The 13,771-nt window shown below is 35.1% G+C and overlaps 1 protein-coding gene across 2 annotated transcripts; it reads left to right on the top strand.

Moving 5' to 3' along the window:
• Nucleotides 1–335: 335 nt before the first annotated feature.
• LOC149064410 (NAD-dependent protein deacylase sirtuin-5, mitochondrial-like) lies at nucleotides 336–13,763 on the top strand. 2 transcript variants are annotated; one of them, XM_089254695.1, is made up of 9 exons: nucleotides 336–687; nucleotides 3,008–3,293; nucleotides 3,405–3,503; nucleotides 6,549–6,675; nucleotides 6,925–7,012; nucleotides 8,998–9,051; nucleotides 9,190–9,307; nucleotides 11,189–11,304; nucleotides 13,224–13,763. In XM_089254695.1, exons 2-9 carry the CDS (start codon nucleotides 3,060–3,062, stop codon nucleotides 13,276–13,278), a joined length of 891 nt encoding a protein of 296 aa, XP_089110821.1. In that variant the 5' UTR covers nucleotides 336–687; nucleotides 3,008–3,059; the 3' UTR covers nucleotides 13,279–13,763. The 2 variants fall into 2 exon arrangements, with proteins under 2 accessions (XP_089110821.1, XP_089110820.1); XM_089254694.1 differs by having other exon boundaries at nucleotides 658–829.
• Nucleotides 13,764–13,771: the final 8 nt, after the last annotated feature.

Below are 13,771 nucleotides of genomic sequence, written 5' to 3'. Positions count from 1 at the left end.
GGTTATCTGGACAAGCATTGACACGTTTTTTTTCCAGCTGCACTTTTCTTTGTGATTTTATTACATCGATGGTAGCCTATGCCAGCAATGTCATCAGAGCCAAGCTACAAATTCAGTGTATTCATATACAGTGTATTCAGTATGCTAGCCGCCATATTTGTTGACATATACTGTACCGACGACTTTGACCAGCAATAAGAAATTATCCTCATATCATATAAATGTGCTGCTACATTTTGTTCAAAAATAGAACTGTCGATAGTTTTCTCGTTTACTTTCTATATAATAAATAGCAGCACGAATCCTATATTTCTGTTTGCGATTCATTAATAAAGTTCGGACATGCACCTCGCACTGCATTCGTCATAAGCTGACCCTATTTCTCGGAGAAATATACGGAAATTTGGGATCTTATGAATACAGATAAACACGAACAAATTCCAAATTTTCACTAAACATGCGACCAAAAATTAACAAAACCACTTACTACGACATAAATCTCTGAAAAAACTGCCAGATGGCGAGAAAGGAAGCGCTCACTCCTCTGATCGCCACCGCTTGAGTCGCCATGTTCGTTACGTCAAGACTAGCTGAGGTGAAGGTTGATTAACGGGGAAGAGGAAATACCAACTCGATTTCCAGTTGCTCCTTCAGCCTAAACAAACCGGTCAAGGACAGAGTTGTTTTGTAAGTAATAATAATTCACGTAGTAGGTCTTTCAAGTGTTGATTTTAAACGTCCAAGTTGTAATCATTACCCGTTCAATCTGATTCGTAATTAGATTTAACTGCTGGGTAATTAGAGACATTGACCGTTTCTCCTCCTCCAGGTAAACGAAGCGAATCTTCCACGTTTGCCCTTTCCAATGTTAATTTATATTCCTGGTCACCGACATTCAAGTTAGCTGGATTTTAATAAGCCGCGTTGCGGGTTTTTTTTATTTACATCTTGTTTTTCAATGTCACATTGACTTTTTTGACCAGATATATCGCTGCTATATTATTGTGCTATTAATTATTGCAACAAAACAGCTCTTGGCATGAATTTTCTCTAGGTGGGGTTTTACCTTTTTTCCTGCGAAATAACACTGTAATCTTGGCTCCAGGAGGGGTGGGGGGTTTAGAACCCCCAACCCCCCTTTGCGTACACCAATGAGTACGGTACCCCCCCCCCCCTTAAGCTACATGATGGATCATTCAGGAGTAAGCGGTGAAAAAAGCAGCAATGAACTCAACCTTTTCACTTTACCCAATTTTGGATGAAATGAAAAAAAAGCATTAAATGTGGCACAATAAAGTGGTTAGCAAGCCTCCAACACATTCTCTGGAACCGCGGTCCGATCAATTTGGATTCTCCAAGTGGAAGGTCAGGTTATACACACAACTAATGGGGGAGTAAATAGGAAAAACTGGAACTGTGCAAAATATCACTCGCAGCCCGGTATGAATAATGTTGGTGCCTGCGGTTCAGTGGTTGAGGAGCATTGCTCTAGAAGTACATAGCACACGTTTCTAGTGAACAAACCTATGTGTATTACTGAGGTCACAAGCTTCAATGTAGACCGTCGCTAATCCAGCACATATCGGACGACATTGTGTGGGATTATCGGAGTTGCTTTATTACTGGAAGTAAATCGAGAAACAGCTGTAGTTTTGACCCTTTTGGGGATGTTTTTCTTTGGCAAGAAAAATGCCTGAAAGCATGATTAGAAGTCGCCAAGTTATCATAGCGTGATGGTTAAAAAACAAGCGATCACAAGTCGGAGAGATTGAACTCAGAATATATATTCTGAGTTCACAGGTTCAATTCCCGCCCTCAGAGCTCATGTCAACTTTTTTCTGTTTCACAACAAGGGTATAATTACAGGTTGTGTTGTCACTGGGATAGCTTATATATACCTCTGGGGGGTCGTGAATTCTAACACGATTGACACGCTTTAAAAAAAGTAGGATAAAAATATTTGGATAAGTCAAGAAGCTATCCATGCTCAGAACTAAGACAATGATAATCTTTGTTATATGGTATTAATTATTGGTTTTTCTTTCGTGATGCGTATATGCTTTTATATTGGGTTGATGTATTTTGGTTATACAGTAAAATCTCCCCCCAACAGCCCCTAATAAGACCGTGAAAATGTGTCCGTTATTGAGATTGGTAGTTTTTATTTTTGAAAAAAAAAAAAATGCAAAAGTCTATAAGGTAGCATTCAGTTTCAACAGAATGTGGTTGTTGTTCAGAGATTAGTTGTTTGGAGATGATGGATAGAGTTTGAGATTTTACTGTATTTGACATTTGGTATATGTTGTATTTGATATCCATATTTTTATGGGCATCTTTTTTCAGCCACCTTGTTGGGCATTTTGCCTGCTGTGGCCTTTTTCTTTGTATTTACAAGAGTGAAACAGTCAAGCTTTCGGGTATATTTCTTGCCGAAGAAAAAATTGCTGTATAATATAGGCCTAATATATACCTATGGCTGTTTAAATAGCCATAGGCAATGGGAAAAATGAACTACTAAAACAAAAACAAAACAGCATTCTTAGGCTAAATGAAAGGAATCACAATTAAAAATTAAACATTCTGAACTGGATACAGGATTGAGAATTATGAAAACCAGGACTTCTCTTTTAAATAACGCTACGGTCAGAGCAAAAAAATAAGAGCTTTTTTGGGTTTGGTCTGAAACAGTCTTTGTCCAATAAAAACACATTTGCGGGTGTGCAAGCATGCTTGCCCGGTATGCAAGAGGGCCTGGGTTCGAGTCCCGGCGGAGATGTGATGACTTTTCTTTCCGAGCTCACCTCAGCATAATATCCGGAAAATAACTGTTTCCTTAATATCATTTTTATTGGTTGCCCTGATTTCAGGGACATTGTAACATCAAGACGTAATTTCGCTGCTTTATTTTGTATAAACATAGAATCGTTCAAATTAATTTTCTGTTAAGTTCTGAGCAAAAAAAAAAGTGTCTAATATTGTATATTTCCAATGATATCCACAATTCCAGGTGATGGTTGAAAAAATATAAGGACAAACAGCCTTTCATCTCTACCAGCTGGATGGCTCTGCGAGGGTTGTTGGGACGTGCATCACCTGTCTTTTCTAGAATCATGACGACATCGCCCTTAGCAGGATCTACACGCAAGCAGCCGAGCTCTGACATGGCTGCATTCAGGGATGTCTTCAAGAAAGCTAAGCATGTTGTTGCTCTCACAGGAGCTGGTATCAGCGCTGAAAGTGGAGTACCTACATTCAGAGGAGCTGGTGGCCTCTGGAGGAAATACAATGCTCAAGTTAGTGCTTTTAATGAAGTTTTTCTAGTTTCGTGTGTAATAGAACTACAACCACCCCAAAATGAAGTATTTATTTCTTCAATAAGTTAAAAGTTTTGTTTTTCTTTGCAGAACATCGCTACTCCTGGTGCTTTTTTGGCTAACCCGTCTTTGGTGTGGGAGTTTTATAGTTACAGGAGAGATTTGGTATTGAGCAAAAAACCCAATCCAGTGAGTGCCTATTTTTTCGCCTTTGAGAAAATTTTTTTTCAATGTAAATTTATTCGAAGATAACCTTTTATTTTTCTCTAGCAGTTACCCAAGTATAAGTGAAGGACTTTCAAAAGACTGGGGCACAATGATACCAATACATACATCAGGGTTTAAGTTACAGTCCCTTTTTTTGCAAAATGCGAAAGAAAATCGTGGAATGTGAAAGAAGTAGCCACTTTTGCAAAAATGCTTACAGGAGGTAGGAAATGAGTAAGACATCCAACCATCAATCATTACATAGCATTGTAGCATTTTGCTAAAGCTTTTCCCCCAATTTTCGCTTTTTTGCGAAAGGAATTTTTTATCCAGCTTAAACCCTCACCTACATATAAGTGCCATAGTTGGGCAGTGGTAAGATGCTTGTCTTTCACTATGAAGATTATTGTCAAGATCCACAGGTTCAACTCTGGGCATAGAACATTAGGAACAAGTTCTTTACCTACAGAGCTGTGGGTGACCACCCACATGGGTAAAAGACATCCCGTGAGGGACAGAGCCTGGGTCGTGTCTGGTCTGATGGGGGTGACCACTGATAGATGGGGGGCCTTCATTTTCCACCTAACTCCACTGGTTCGAAATTGTCATATGGCAATATATGACCAGAGTTGGTGTGCGGTAAAGTAGTACATACATATGCATTGAGAGAGATAGGTACCTTAGCTAATGAAGAATCATGTTAGTCAAAATTCTATTTCCCATGGATTTCTATGAAAAATGGTTTAATTCCTCCTAGGTACTGCCCAAAATTCAAGGATAAGCTTTTTTTAAAACACCAAGAAACACCATAAAAAAAAGACAAAAACTAACCTAAGGCTAAATTAATGGCTTCAAAATTAGATAAAGGAGAATTTATAGGAAGATTAGGTACTGAGGATTATATACAGTTGAATCCTGTTTTAACGAATACCGTTATAGTGAGGGAAAAAAAAGTCTTGTTTTAATGAAAACTTTTCTAATTCCCCAAGTAAGTTTACATTGGAATAATGCAAAAACCGGTGGGATTCCTTTATAACGAAATTTTGTTATAACAAAGTGATTTCTCCTGTCTTTTGATGTTCGTTATAACAGAATTCGACTGTAGTTTATTTGACATTAATGTGTAAGACAATATTAAAAAATATTTGAATCAATATTTTGATCAAATTTTTCGACATGGGGAAATACAAGTAAATTCAATTAAAACTGGTGATTCCAGTTTCCAATTGAGTTTGATGGAAGTTTTGGAAGACTGAAATTTATTGTCTCCACTGTGTTTTTGTTTTGTGATTTCAGTTTTTCAGATTCCCCCTTCCCCCCCCCCCCCAGTAACATTTGGGTGTAATTTCTAGGAAAACAAGTAACAGTATGTGAAAATCACAAAAGTAGTTTTGAAATAAGTGACTAAACTAAATAACTGATTTTCTAATAAGTATCAAGGATCCAAATGAAGAAATTCCAGGATTTGACAAATATGTGTTCAGCATATTAAATTGCTTCACACATATTCAAGCTGGCAGCCTTAATTCTTGATTTATTCCTATGCAGTGAAATCTTTATATAAGGTACTCTGCAAACCAAGAAAAAATATTATTGTTGAAGGATTATTGTTAATTTCAAAGGTTGTGTGTAGTTTAACATTAGACCAGGTGTTCTTAAACCTTTTCCACCCAAGGCGCCCCTTTCATTATTCAATGCTTATCCGCAAGCTCTACCAGCTCCCCAGAGCTGTTTAACACAAAATATTTCCGGAAAACCTTTGTCAAGAGCCTGTCAAACCCCTGACAAAGATTGGAGGAGCACCAGGATGCTATGGTGCACAGTTTGAGAACCCCTGCATTAGACTATAGGCATTTCCAAACAAGACTTGAAAAAATATTTTGTTGTGGATGAATTTATATTGTTATATTGAGTATCATTTTATGCAAGATTTCATTGTATTTGCTTACATCTAATGAACAGGTGCATTAAATGGATAAAAATATTTTTATAGCATCAATTGATATTATATAATTTAAATACAGTGAAATCTGTGTGTAATGGCACTATTTATAACAATAAACCTGCCTGTATCCATATTTAAAGAATGACAACCATTATTTCTTATGTGCATATATTTTAGTTGTTTAGTTACTTTTTCTGGCTTATTATTTTTAGGTAGCTGCATTTAGACTACAACGACCATAATTTTATGCACTTTTTTCTAATATTATTTACAGTATTTTATTTCTATTTTTTTTTCCCCAGCCACCTTGTTGGGCAATTTGCCTGTTTCGGTTTCAGATTTTGTATTTGTTTAACAATATTTTCTTTAGTCCGGGCAGAATTCCTATTCAATAGGAAATAGTGCAAATGCTCGAACTGTCTACAACTATAACCTGTCTATAACAATATTTTTTTAGGTCCCTACAGTAGTTAATTCTTATAGACAGGTTTTACTGTACTACGTTATAAATGGTTAGCATTTGAAAAATTTCAGATAAAAATTTGATTAATCTATTAAAATTTCTTGATTAACCAGTTAAAAATTTTAATCGATTCCTGGCCCTAATTATAATTTATAATTATTTTTTATATAGCAGATAGTGGTTTGTAAGACATTCTATGATTTTGTTTTCTTTTAGTGTTTGAAAAATTTAAAAGAAACTTATGTTTGTTCTGAGCAAAAGAAAAGTCAATACTAATCAATTTAAATTTTCAAAATTATATTTTTTATTGTATTTGCTGTATAAAAATGTTTGAGGAATAATGCAACATTATTGGGTACTGGTCAAGGTGTGATTTTAAGGTGCTTTTGATTCAGTGCTTGTGGTTCTAGGGGGGGGGGCAGCCTTTTTTTTCCAATTATTAAAACACTCCTACGTAAGGTATGGCTGGATTTTTCATTGCTCAATTGATAGTCGTCTCAATAGCCAACCTGTGCCCAGTATTGTAATGAAGCAGTTAAGTCCACAAATCCATTGTACATTGTTTATACATTCATTAAATTCTATTTCACCAATTTATTTTTCTGCTTTCACACAACAGGCCCATCATTCTCTAGCAAAGGCTGAAGCAGTTATGGCATCTGAAGGTCGCCGTTTGGTAGTTATCACACAAAATATTGATGAACTTCACAGAGATGCTGGTACTAAAAATCTTATTGAGCTTCATGGTAAGGAAAATTGTGTGAATGCATTTTCATTAGGAATATGTCAAGTTTAATCATGATTTACACTTTTGTAGAACTTTTCTCAATTATTTTTTTCCCTCTTTCAAAACAACACATAATCAGTTTTAAAAGAATTGTTCAGGAAGCTCAGTCTGTTTTTGCAGAAATTCATGAAGAAATTTTTAATCACTGCAAAAATAAAAACATTTTATTTTATGATTCACCTCATGAAAATCTGAATTTTTTTTGTAGGTACTCTTTTCAAAACTAGATGCACTAAATGTGGCCATTTAGCAGAAAATCGGAATAGTCCCATATGTCCTGCCTTATCAGGGAAAGGGTATGAAAATTTTCTTGTTAACTACTTGGTAATTTGATCTTAGAACTAAAATTAAGCCTAAAAAAAAATATTGAAAAAATATAATTTTTATATATAAGGTGACTCAATAATTCCCCCTGCTGCATTCTAGTGGTGAACCGTTAATCCTAGAGGCATACTTCTCTAATTGAAAAAAGTACCCAAATAATGCATGATACTCAGATACATCATTCATGTTGCAAAGTTATTAAAATGAAAAAGTATCAAATTTTTATATGGGCACCCTGTCTTCAAATTCAATTCAAATTCAATTATGAAGTTGCTGTACTGTCTCTCCTGAGGCCTACAAAAAAATTCCACATTTCTAAGTGCAATATTTGCTGAGATATTTGAATGTGAAATTTCACTTCTCTCCCTCATGATGTTCTTTCCCAACTTTCTTCTTGTTTTTTAATCTGAATATTGCACTTAGAAAAATTGATTTTTTTTGTTTCTGCCTCCTGAGAGACAGGGCAACAACTCTCTAATTGGGTTTCTGAGGACAGGTTGTCCATATAAAAAGTTTATTTTCATATTTCAATAACTATACAACCCCTTGCTTCATGAGTAATGTTTCTGAGTTCTACATGTTATTTGTTGATGCTTTTCTTAATTTGAAGTATGCCTCTAGGATGAATAGTTTGCCAGTAGATTGCGGCAAGGGGAGTTATGGAATCACCCTATATATACACAAGTTAACACTTTTCTTCGAGTCTGAAATTGAAGATGTTAAATCTCTTTAATCTCTTATCACTAGCACACTGATTGGCATTACATTCGGTATGTTTCCTGTATTTCCATTGCTACGTGATTCAGTATTTTTAACTCCCACACAAAGATGCTGAATTCATTTAGCAAATTTAAGATATACTACTCTCATGCAGCAGCTTATGATAAGCGATAAAAATACTTGTCTCTTGTAGCAAGAAATGCCTTGTACACACATAAATTGCAACTTTAAAATTAAATTTTTCTCATTTAGTCCTTTTCTTTCCTCTAGAGCAGAGCTTGTTTTCCTAATACAGGGCATGCTGCTTAATGTGGTCACATCTGGATTTGAGATTTTTAATGACAATAACCGATTAATATCTATATCTTAAAGAAATTTAAATACGAATATGATGACCATATGTCCTGTTCAATCAAACGATGAATGAAACTGGAACAACTCATTTTTTCCATATACAAAATGTTCAAGTCGTGCCGTTTTTTTTCCATATTGTTCTAAAACAGGATATTTTTGCTTGAAAATAAAATCCTGTGTTTTTTTTATATTATTAACATTCGGCCATTATGAGTGGATTGAATGGAACTGTCTAATTTAGTAATCACGAATTACGATAATTTTTTTAATGTACTGTAAGCTCCACAGATCCCCTGCGAAAAGTTTTTAGTCGAGTGACTGTGAATCTGGTCAAACAAAAGAAACTGACTGAAGAAAACTAACTGATGGAAGAATTTTTCTTTGTTTTTACATTACATTACACTATAGATAAGCCATTGCAAAAGTAGCTTTATGCATACATAGATTATAGCAGCTACTACTGTTGAACATTGTGAATCGAGTATGGAAATGTTTGTATACAAGGGAGTAAAGGAGGGGGTATACCTTGTGAGCTCCTACATAGTCTTGCAGGTTGATAATGATAGCGTATAATGGGAGAAAAAAAATAAGCGTAGTTCCACCTTATTTTCAAAATTGATAAACTGATGGCTATGGTTCTGATGACTATTAACAAATTTTTCCCTATGTGATGATATTAGTTCCTCTTGCATTTATTTAGTGAAAGTGATAACATTATTTGTGATTTTAAGCTGCATATCTACTATAGTTCTTGTGATAATGTCATATTTTAAATTGTAGTTTTCATATATGTAGTAGCAATGTTTGTGAAATTTCTACCTGAATTAGTTCACTAGGAAACAAAGAACAATTAAGGATATTTATTATTTTTTACTTTTATCAGTTCACCTGATCCAGATGCAGAAGATGCTAGGATACCAGACAGTGAATTGCCCAGGTTGGTATTTTTTTTTTCCCCCCACTCTCTTCGAAGCATATCATAGTCTTAAAAAATTCTCTCATAATTCAAGTTTCATTATACACATAACATGTGAAGAGAAAGCTGTATAAATCACCAAGTATTTCTATTAAATAGGTGCAAAAAATGTGCTGGATTGATTCGACCTCAAGTTGTGTGGTTTGGCGAATCTCTGGATCCTGATGTTTTACAGTCGGCACAGCAAGAGCTTGACCAGTGTGACTTATGCCTTGTAGTAAGTTGTTTCGGTCCATCAATTTGATAAATTATATGCAAAATTTTGTTTTACTCTTTAGTTTCATTAATAGTAGTGACAATCGGGGCTGGACAAATCTCCAAAAATTTACATGCTTGAATCATTTTTTTATATGCAGACCTGCCAACTCTCCCGATTTAGGCAGGAGACTCCGGATTTTTCATCCTTCCTCCCGCTCTCTGGATTTTGGCAGAAAATTAGATTTTACACGAGCTTTCTCGTTGTCGTGGCGTCAATGATTACTGTCGTCGTTAGGGAAAACACCCATAGAGGACAGCCGTAGTCATTTCCATCGAGAGCAGCCGTAAAAAAAGTTTCTGTGACAGCATTTAAGCAACTGGCAAAGACGCGACTTCGTTTTCGTAGCGTTTATCTGCAATCATTTATCAGGGGTATGACCTTGGTTGCCGAAATTCCTGTGTAATCGTTATTGTATTCCATTAACAGCCATGCAGTAAACATGTTTTTTCATCCGCAGCTTTGTAATTTGAATTTTTTAAAATCGTTTTTTCCGATTAAACATCTTCGGAAAGAAAATATAAAACTTTAAGCTATATACAGCTATAAGCTTTTAAGAATTGATATACCCTTGATTATCAATCACTGATAGCATCCACGAAAGGAAACACTTATATTTTATGAACATTATGTAGATGTGATTTCTCTATTCTGCATGGAAAGACTGACATGGAATTATATTCTTCTCAGGACAATGCAGAACCTGCCTTGGGGGGGGGGGGAGAATTTAACTTTTTCTTAATTTATTAAAAAAAATTTTTTTTCAAATTTTTATGAACGTTTTTTTTTTTGATCGAGTCTATGAGTGTCAGAGGAGGAGGTGGGGGGGGGGGGGGGTACCCCCCTCGGGAGAATCTCCGGATTTCGGGATTTCAAAAGTTGGCACGTCTGTATATGCTAGCATCAGGCATATGTTTGAAAAAAAATTATATATTCCAGGCAAAATATTTTTGCATGTCAAGCAATAGATTTATCTAGCCCTGGCAAAAACATGTAACTTGATCCTTATAAAGAGACAATTTTAAAAGAAAATACTCATAACTCACTTTTCATAATGAAAACCTTATAAATCTTTCATAATTTTTATGTGTGTTTACTAAATTGGAGTCGGGACAACACACAGAATTTTTAGAATTCATATCAGTATATCTACCAGCATGGAAGTGCAGTGTGGGGGGGGGGGGGTTGTCACTGTCCTGAAAAAGTTGAAAGAAACATTATTTTTAGACCAGTCTTAAAGAAAAAAAAGTTAGGCGCTTAAAAAAAATTTTCTAGTGCTACAGTTTTTGCGATTGTCAAGTCCTGGCACAGGGCAAACCTGGTCATTTTGTGGTATTGGTAACTTAAGCTATGGTCATATTCTTTGTGAAAGAAAATCTTAGAATGTGAAAGAAGTAGTAGCCACTTTCGCAAAAATGCATACAGGAAGTACAAAATGAGTAGCCATCCAATCATTAGCATATCGTAGCATTTTGCTAAAGCTTTTTCCCCCATTTTTGTATTTTTTTTGCGAAAGAATTTTCTTGTCTAGCTTAAACCCTGTAACTTTGTGACACATTTCTAATGCCTTATCCAGAGGGAAGTTGGAATCGGACGATCTATCAACTCACAATAAAAGCAGCATACACTAGATATTGGCATTCTATTTCTGTAAAGCAAAATTTATGAATTTTAGAATGCAATTTACAGCAAGTGAGGATGAAGCTGCTTCATCCTCAGAAGTTCTTGAAATGTAGAAATTTTTCAGTGTTGGTTGGAACTTTATTTAAACTAAAGATCATGTGTTTTCTCAATGGCCATTACCATAATTTAAAACCACCATTTTTGCTTTATTCTAAAAAGATTGGCACCTCCTCTGTTGTTTATCCTGCTGCCATGTTTGCCCCTGCAGTTGCGGACAGAGGTATACCCGTGGCCGAATTCAACATTGAATCTACTCCTGGAACAGAAAACTTTGGGTAAGTTGTTGATGTAGGGTTTTGTTTCTTCTAATTCATAAGAATGATGTGTTTTTGGATAATATTCTAAAATTATTGATCCTAAGTATAAAATTAATTTATTGATCTGCTTTCTGAATTTCAAGTTAAAAAAATGAAAATAACCTTGTAGCCCTGGCTGCTGGGCAACAAATTTTTCAAGAAATACTGAAGCATAATGTATGTTTGAAGAATGTTTAATGCAGATTTATATGTTGCATTCTCAATTTTATCTTTGAAATTTCGGGTATGATGGCATAAAGTGAATTACCATATATACTCTGGTGTTAGCTGACTCCTGAACTTCAGGACTACTGAAACTTCAAAAAATTAAAAACCTGTGTATAAGCTGATCCTCAAAAATTAGGCACATTTTAGAGGAAAAAAAATGTATATTTCTAAAATATGAAACTTAGTTTTTATTATATATCAAAATCTTTTTCTTTTTCCCATTTATTCTGTCGACACTTTGTGAGGCATCAATAATATATTTTTCTATTGCATCAATGGCTACCACATGGGCAAGAAGGCATGGGTGTAAAATATTTCAGTCTGCTTGTCAGATAGATGGGTACAGTTCACCGGCTCCAAACTGGTATACTTAGTGTTCTATGGATTAGGATATTTTTTTAGAAGCACTTTTCCTGTTCAGGACTGTTTTAATTCTTGAGGACCACATGGGCACTGCCCAAGGTTCCCCTTGGTGTAGGAATGGGGGCCCTTAGATGACCTTGCTTAGCAATTATGCTAGAATCCGAAAACTGGTTTAATCCAAATGGCTCTTAAAAAAAATAGAATGTGGACAAGAAAGTTAAAGAATCAAACAACTGGGGTAAAAAGGCTCATAAAATCTGTATTGTAATATGTTATATTTTACATATATGGACAATGAATGCATGGTCATAGCATCATAATGATGAATTACATAGTTGCCTGGAATCTTCCATCTTCATTTGACGAAGTGACTTATATCTAGTGCTTGATGCAGTTTGCAGTCATCGTCTCAGAAGCATGATGTGTGCAGAGGTTCCATCATTATGGTGTTCCACGTATTGAAGGGCAGTTTTAGAAGCAACTACAGCTTCTGAATAAGTCTGATGAAGTGTCATAATCTAATCCATGGAATTACGCGATGGATGAATGAGTCAAGTCTTATAAAAGCTGGATGATTTTGTCGGATTCCTTTGTTGTTTCTTAATTATCGTTGAAAGCAAATTTTTGCCATAATTTTTTTCAGGTTTTCTTTAGCGAGGTTTCTATCATGTTTACTCATGCTTCTGCAGCCCAGTAAATGACATCTTTCAAAAAAATTCTCCCTAGGGATACTCACTATTATTACAGTTTTGAAAAAGTCATTTTTAAAAAACAAACCCTAGTAATCTAAATAGGTCCGGGTCCCAATTAATTTGAATTAGTAGGGTTCTAGTGTACTATCAATTATCAGAAAGTGAAAGCTGTTAGAAAAACCCTATGTTAAAGGTTTCTGAGCCTGGGACACCCACTATGCTAAAAATATGGCTGTTTTTATGGGATAGAATTAATGTACCCCTGTCATAAGAAGAGGGAATGTTGTTAAACTCTGGTTGAATATTTTCTCCTGAAAAACTGACCTGTATATAAACCAGCAAGGACAAATTTTTTCACTGTAGTAACACCATAGATTTTCACACACTACAATATCTTACCACCTATTGTACGATTAGAAATGAAAGTCCTGCAAGAAAGTTAGACAATTAAATAAGTTCAGTGCTTCATTGTTCAAACAAACCCATGGCATAATATCGTAAACAAAGTCTAGTTATTTCAGTAGCTGTGAATATTTTCAAATTTAGTAAAATGTACTGAAGTTACTTAGTATCATTATTAGTAATACTTACTGGTCATATATTTCTCAAATCTAGATTTCACTTCGAAGGCCCGTGTGGAAGTACATTACCAAAAGCACTTGCAATGTAATAATCGAGTGGTGAGAAAATGAATAACAGAAAAAAAAGTTGATTGAAGTTGTTTGGTGCCTGGAATAGTTTACCATAGTAGACTGCTTTCTTTTCTTTTTGTTTCTGTGCAAACATGACACAGTGATGTGACGTCTCATTGCAACAATTCCAGAATCTGGTATGATGATGATTGCTGCAGAAACAGTGCCTCGTAGATCGAGTTCATCCATGAACTTGAACCAACAAAAAAAAATGTCCATTGTAGAACAATCAATATTAGGAGCGGGAAAAAAAGTGCTATGTGCTCACGTGTTTGTATCTGTCACATTTGTGTAGCTGAAATATGACATTTGTAATTGATGGTCAGATGTGACAATACCCTCGTATATGAATATTTTGTAGCATTACCTTCTCCCCTTGTTCAATCACACTAGTCCAAAAATCATATATGTATACATTTGCTATATCTCTTATGAGTAATTTACTAAAATTTATTACACTGGTTTTTTTTT

This window comes from Pholcus phalangioides, unplaced genomic scaffold (assembly GCF_987345545.1).
Source record: "Pholcus phalangioides strain wild (caught in Gottingen) unplaced genomic scaffold, Ppha-v1.0 ptg000042l_1, whole genome shotgun sequence".
Lineage (NCBI taxonomy): Eukaryota > Metazoa > Arthropoda > Arachnida > Araneae > Pholcidae > Pholcus > Pholcus phalangioides.
The sequence above is the reverse complement of the archived record's forward strand: the minus strand, read 5'-3'. Positions and strand labels throughout refer to the sequence as shown.

Bases quoted from the DNA above. Each gene is read 5' to 3' on its own strand.
- LOC149064410 (XM_089254695.1), top strand. From the start codon at position 3,060: ATGGCTCTGCGAGGGTTGTTGGGACGTGCATCACCTGTCTTTTCTAGA. The intron at 9,308-11,188 runs GTAAGTTGTTTC...TATTCTAAAAAG, and splicing joins AGTGTGACTTATGCCTTGTA to ATTGGCACCTCCTCTGTTGT. The intron at 11,305-13,223 runs GTAAGTTGTTGA...TCTCAAATCTAG, and splicing joins CCTGGAACAGAAAACTTTGG to ATTTCACTTCGAAGGCCCGT.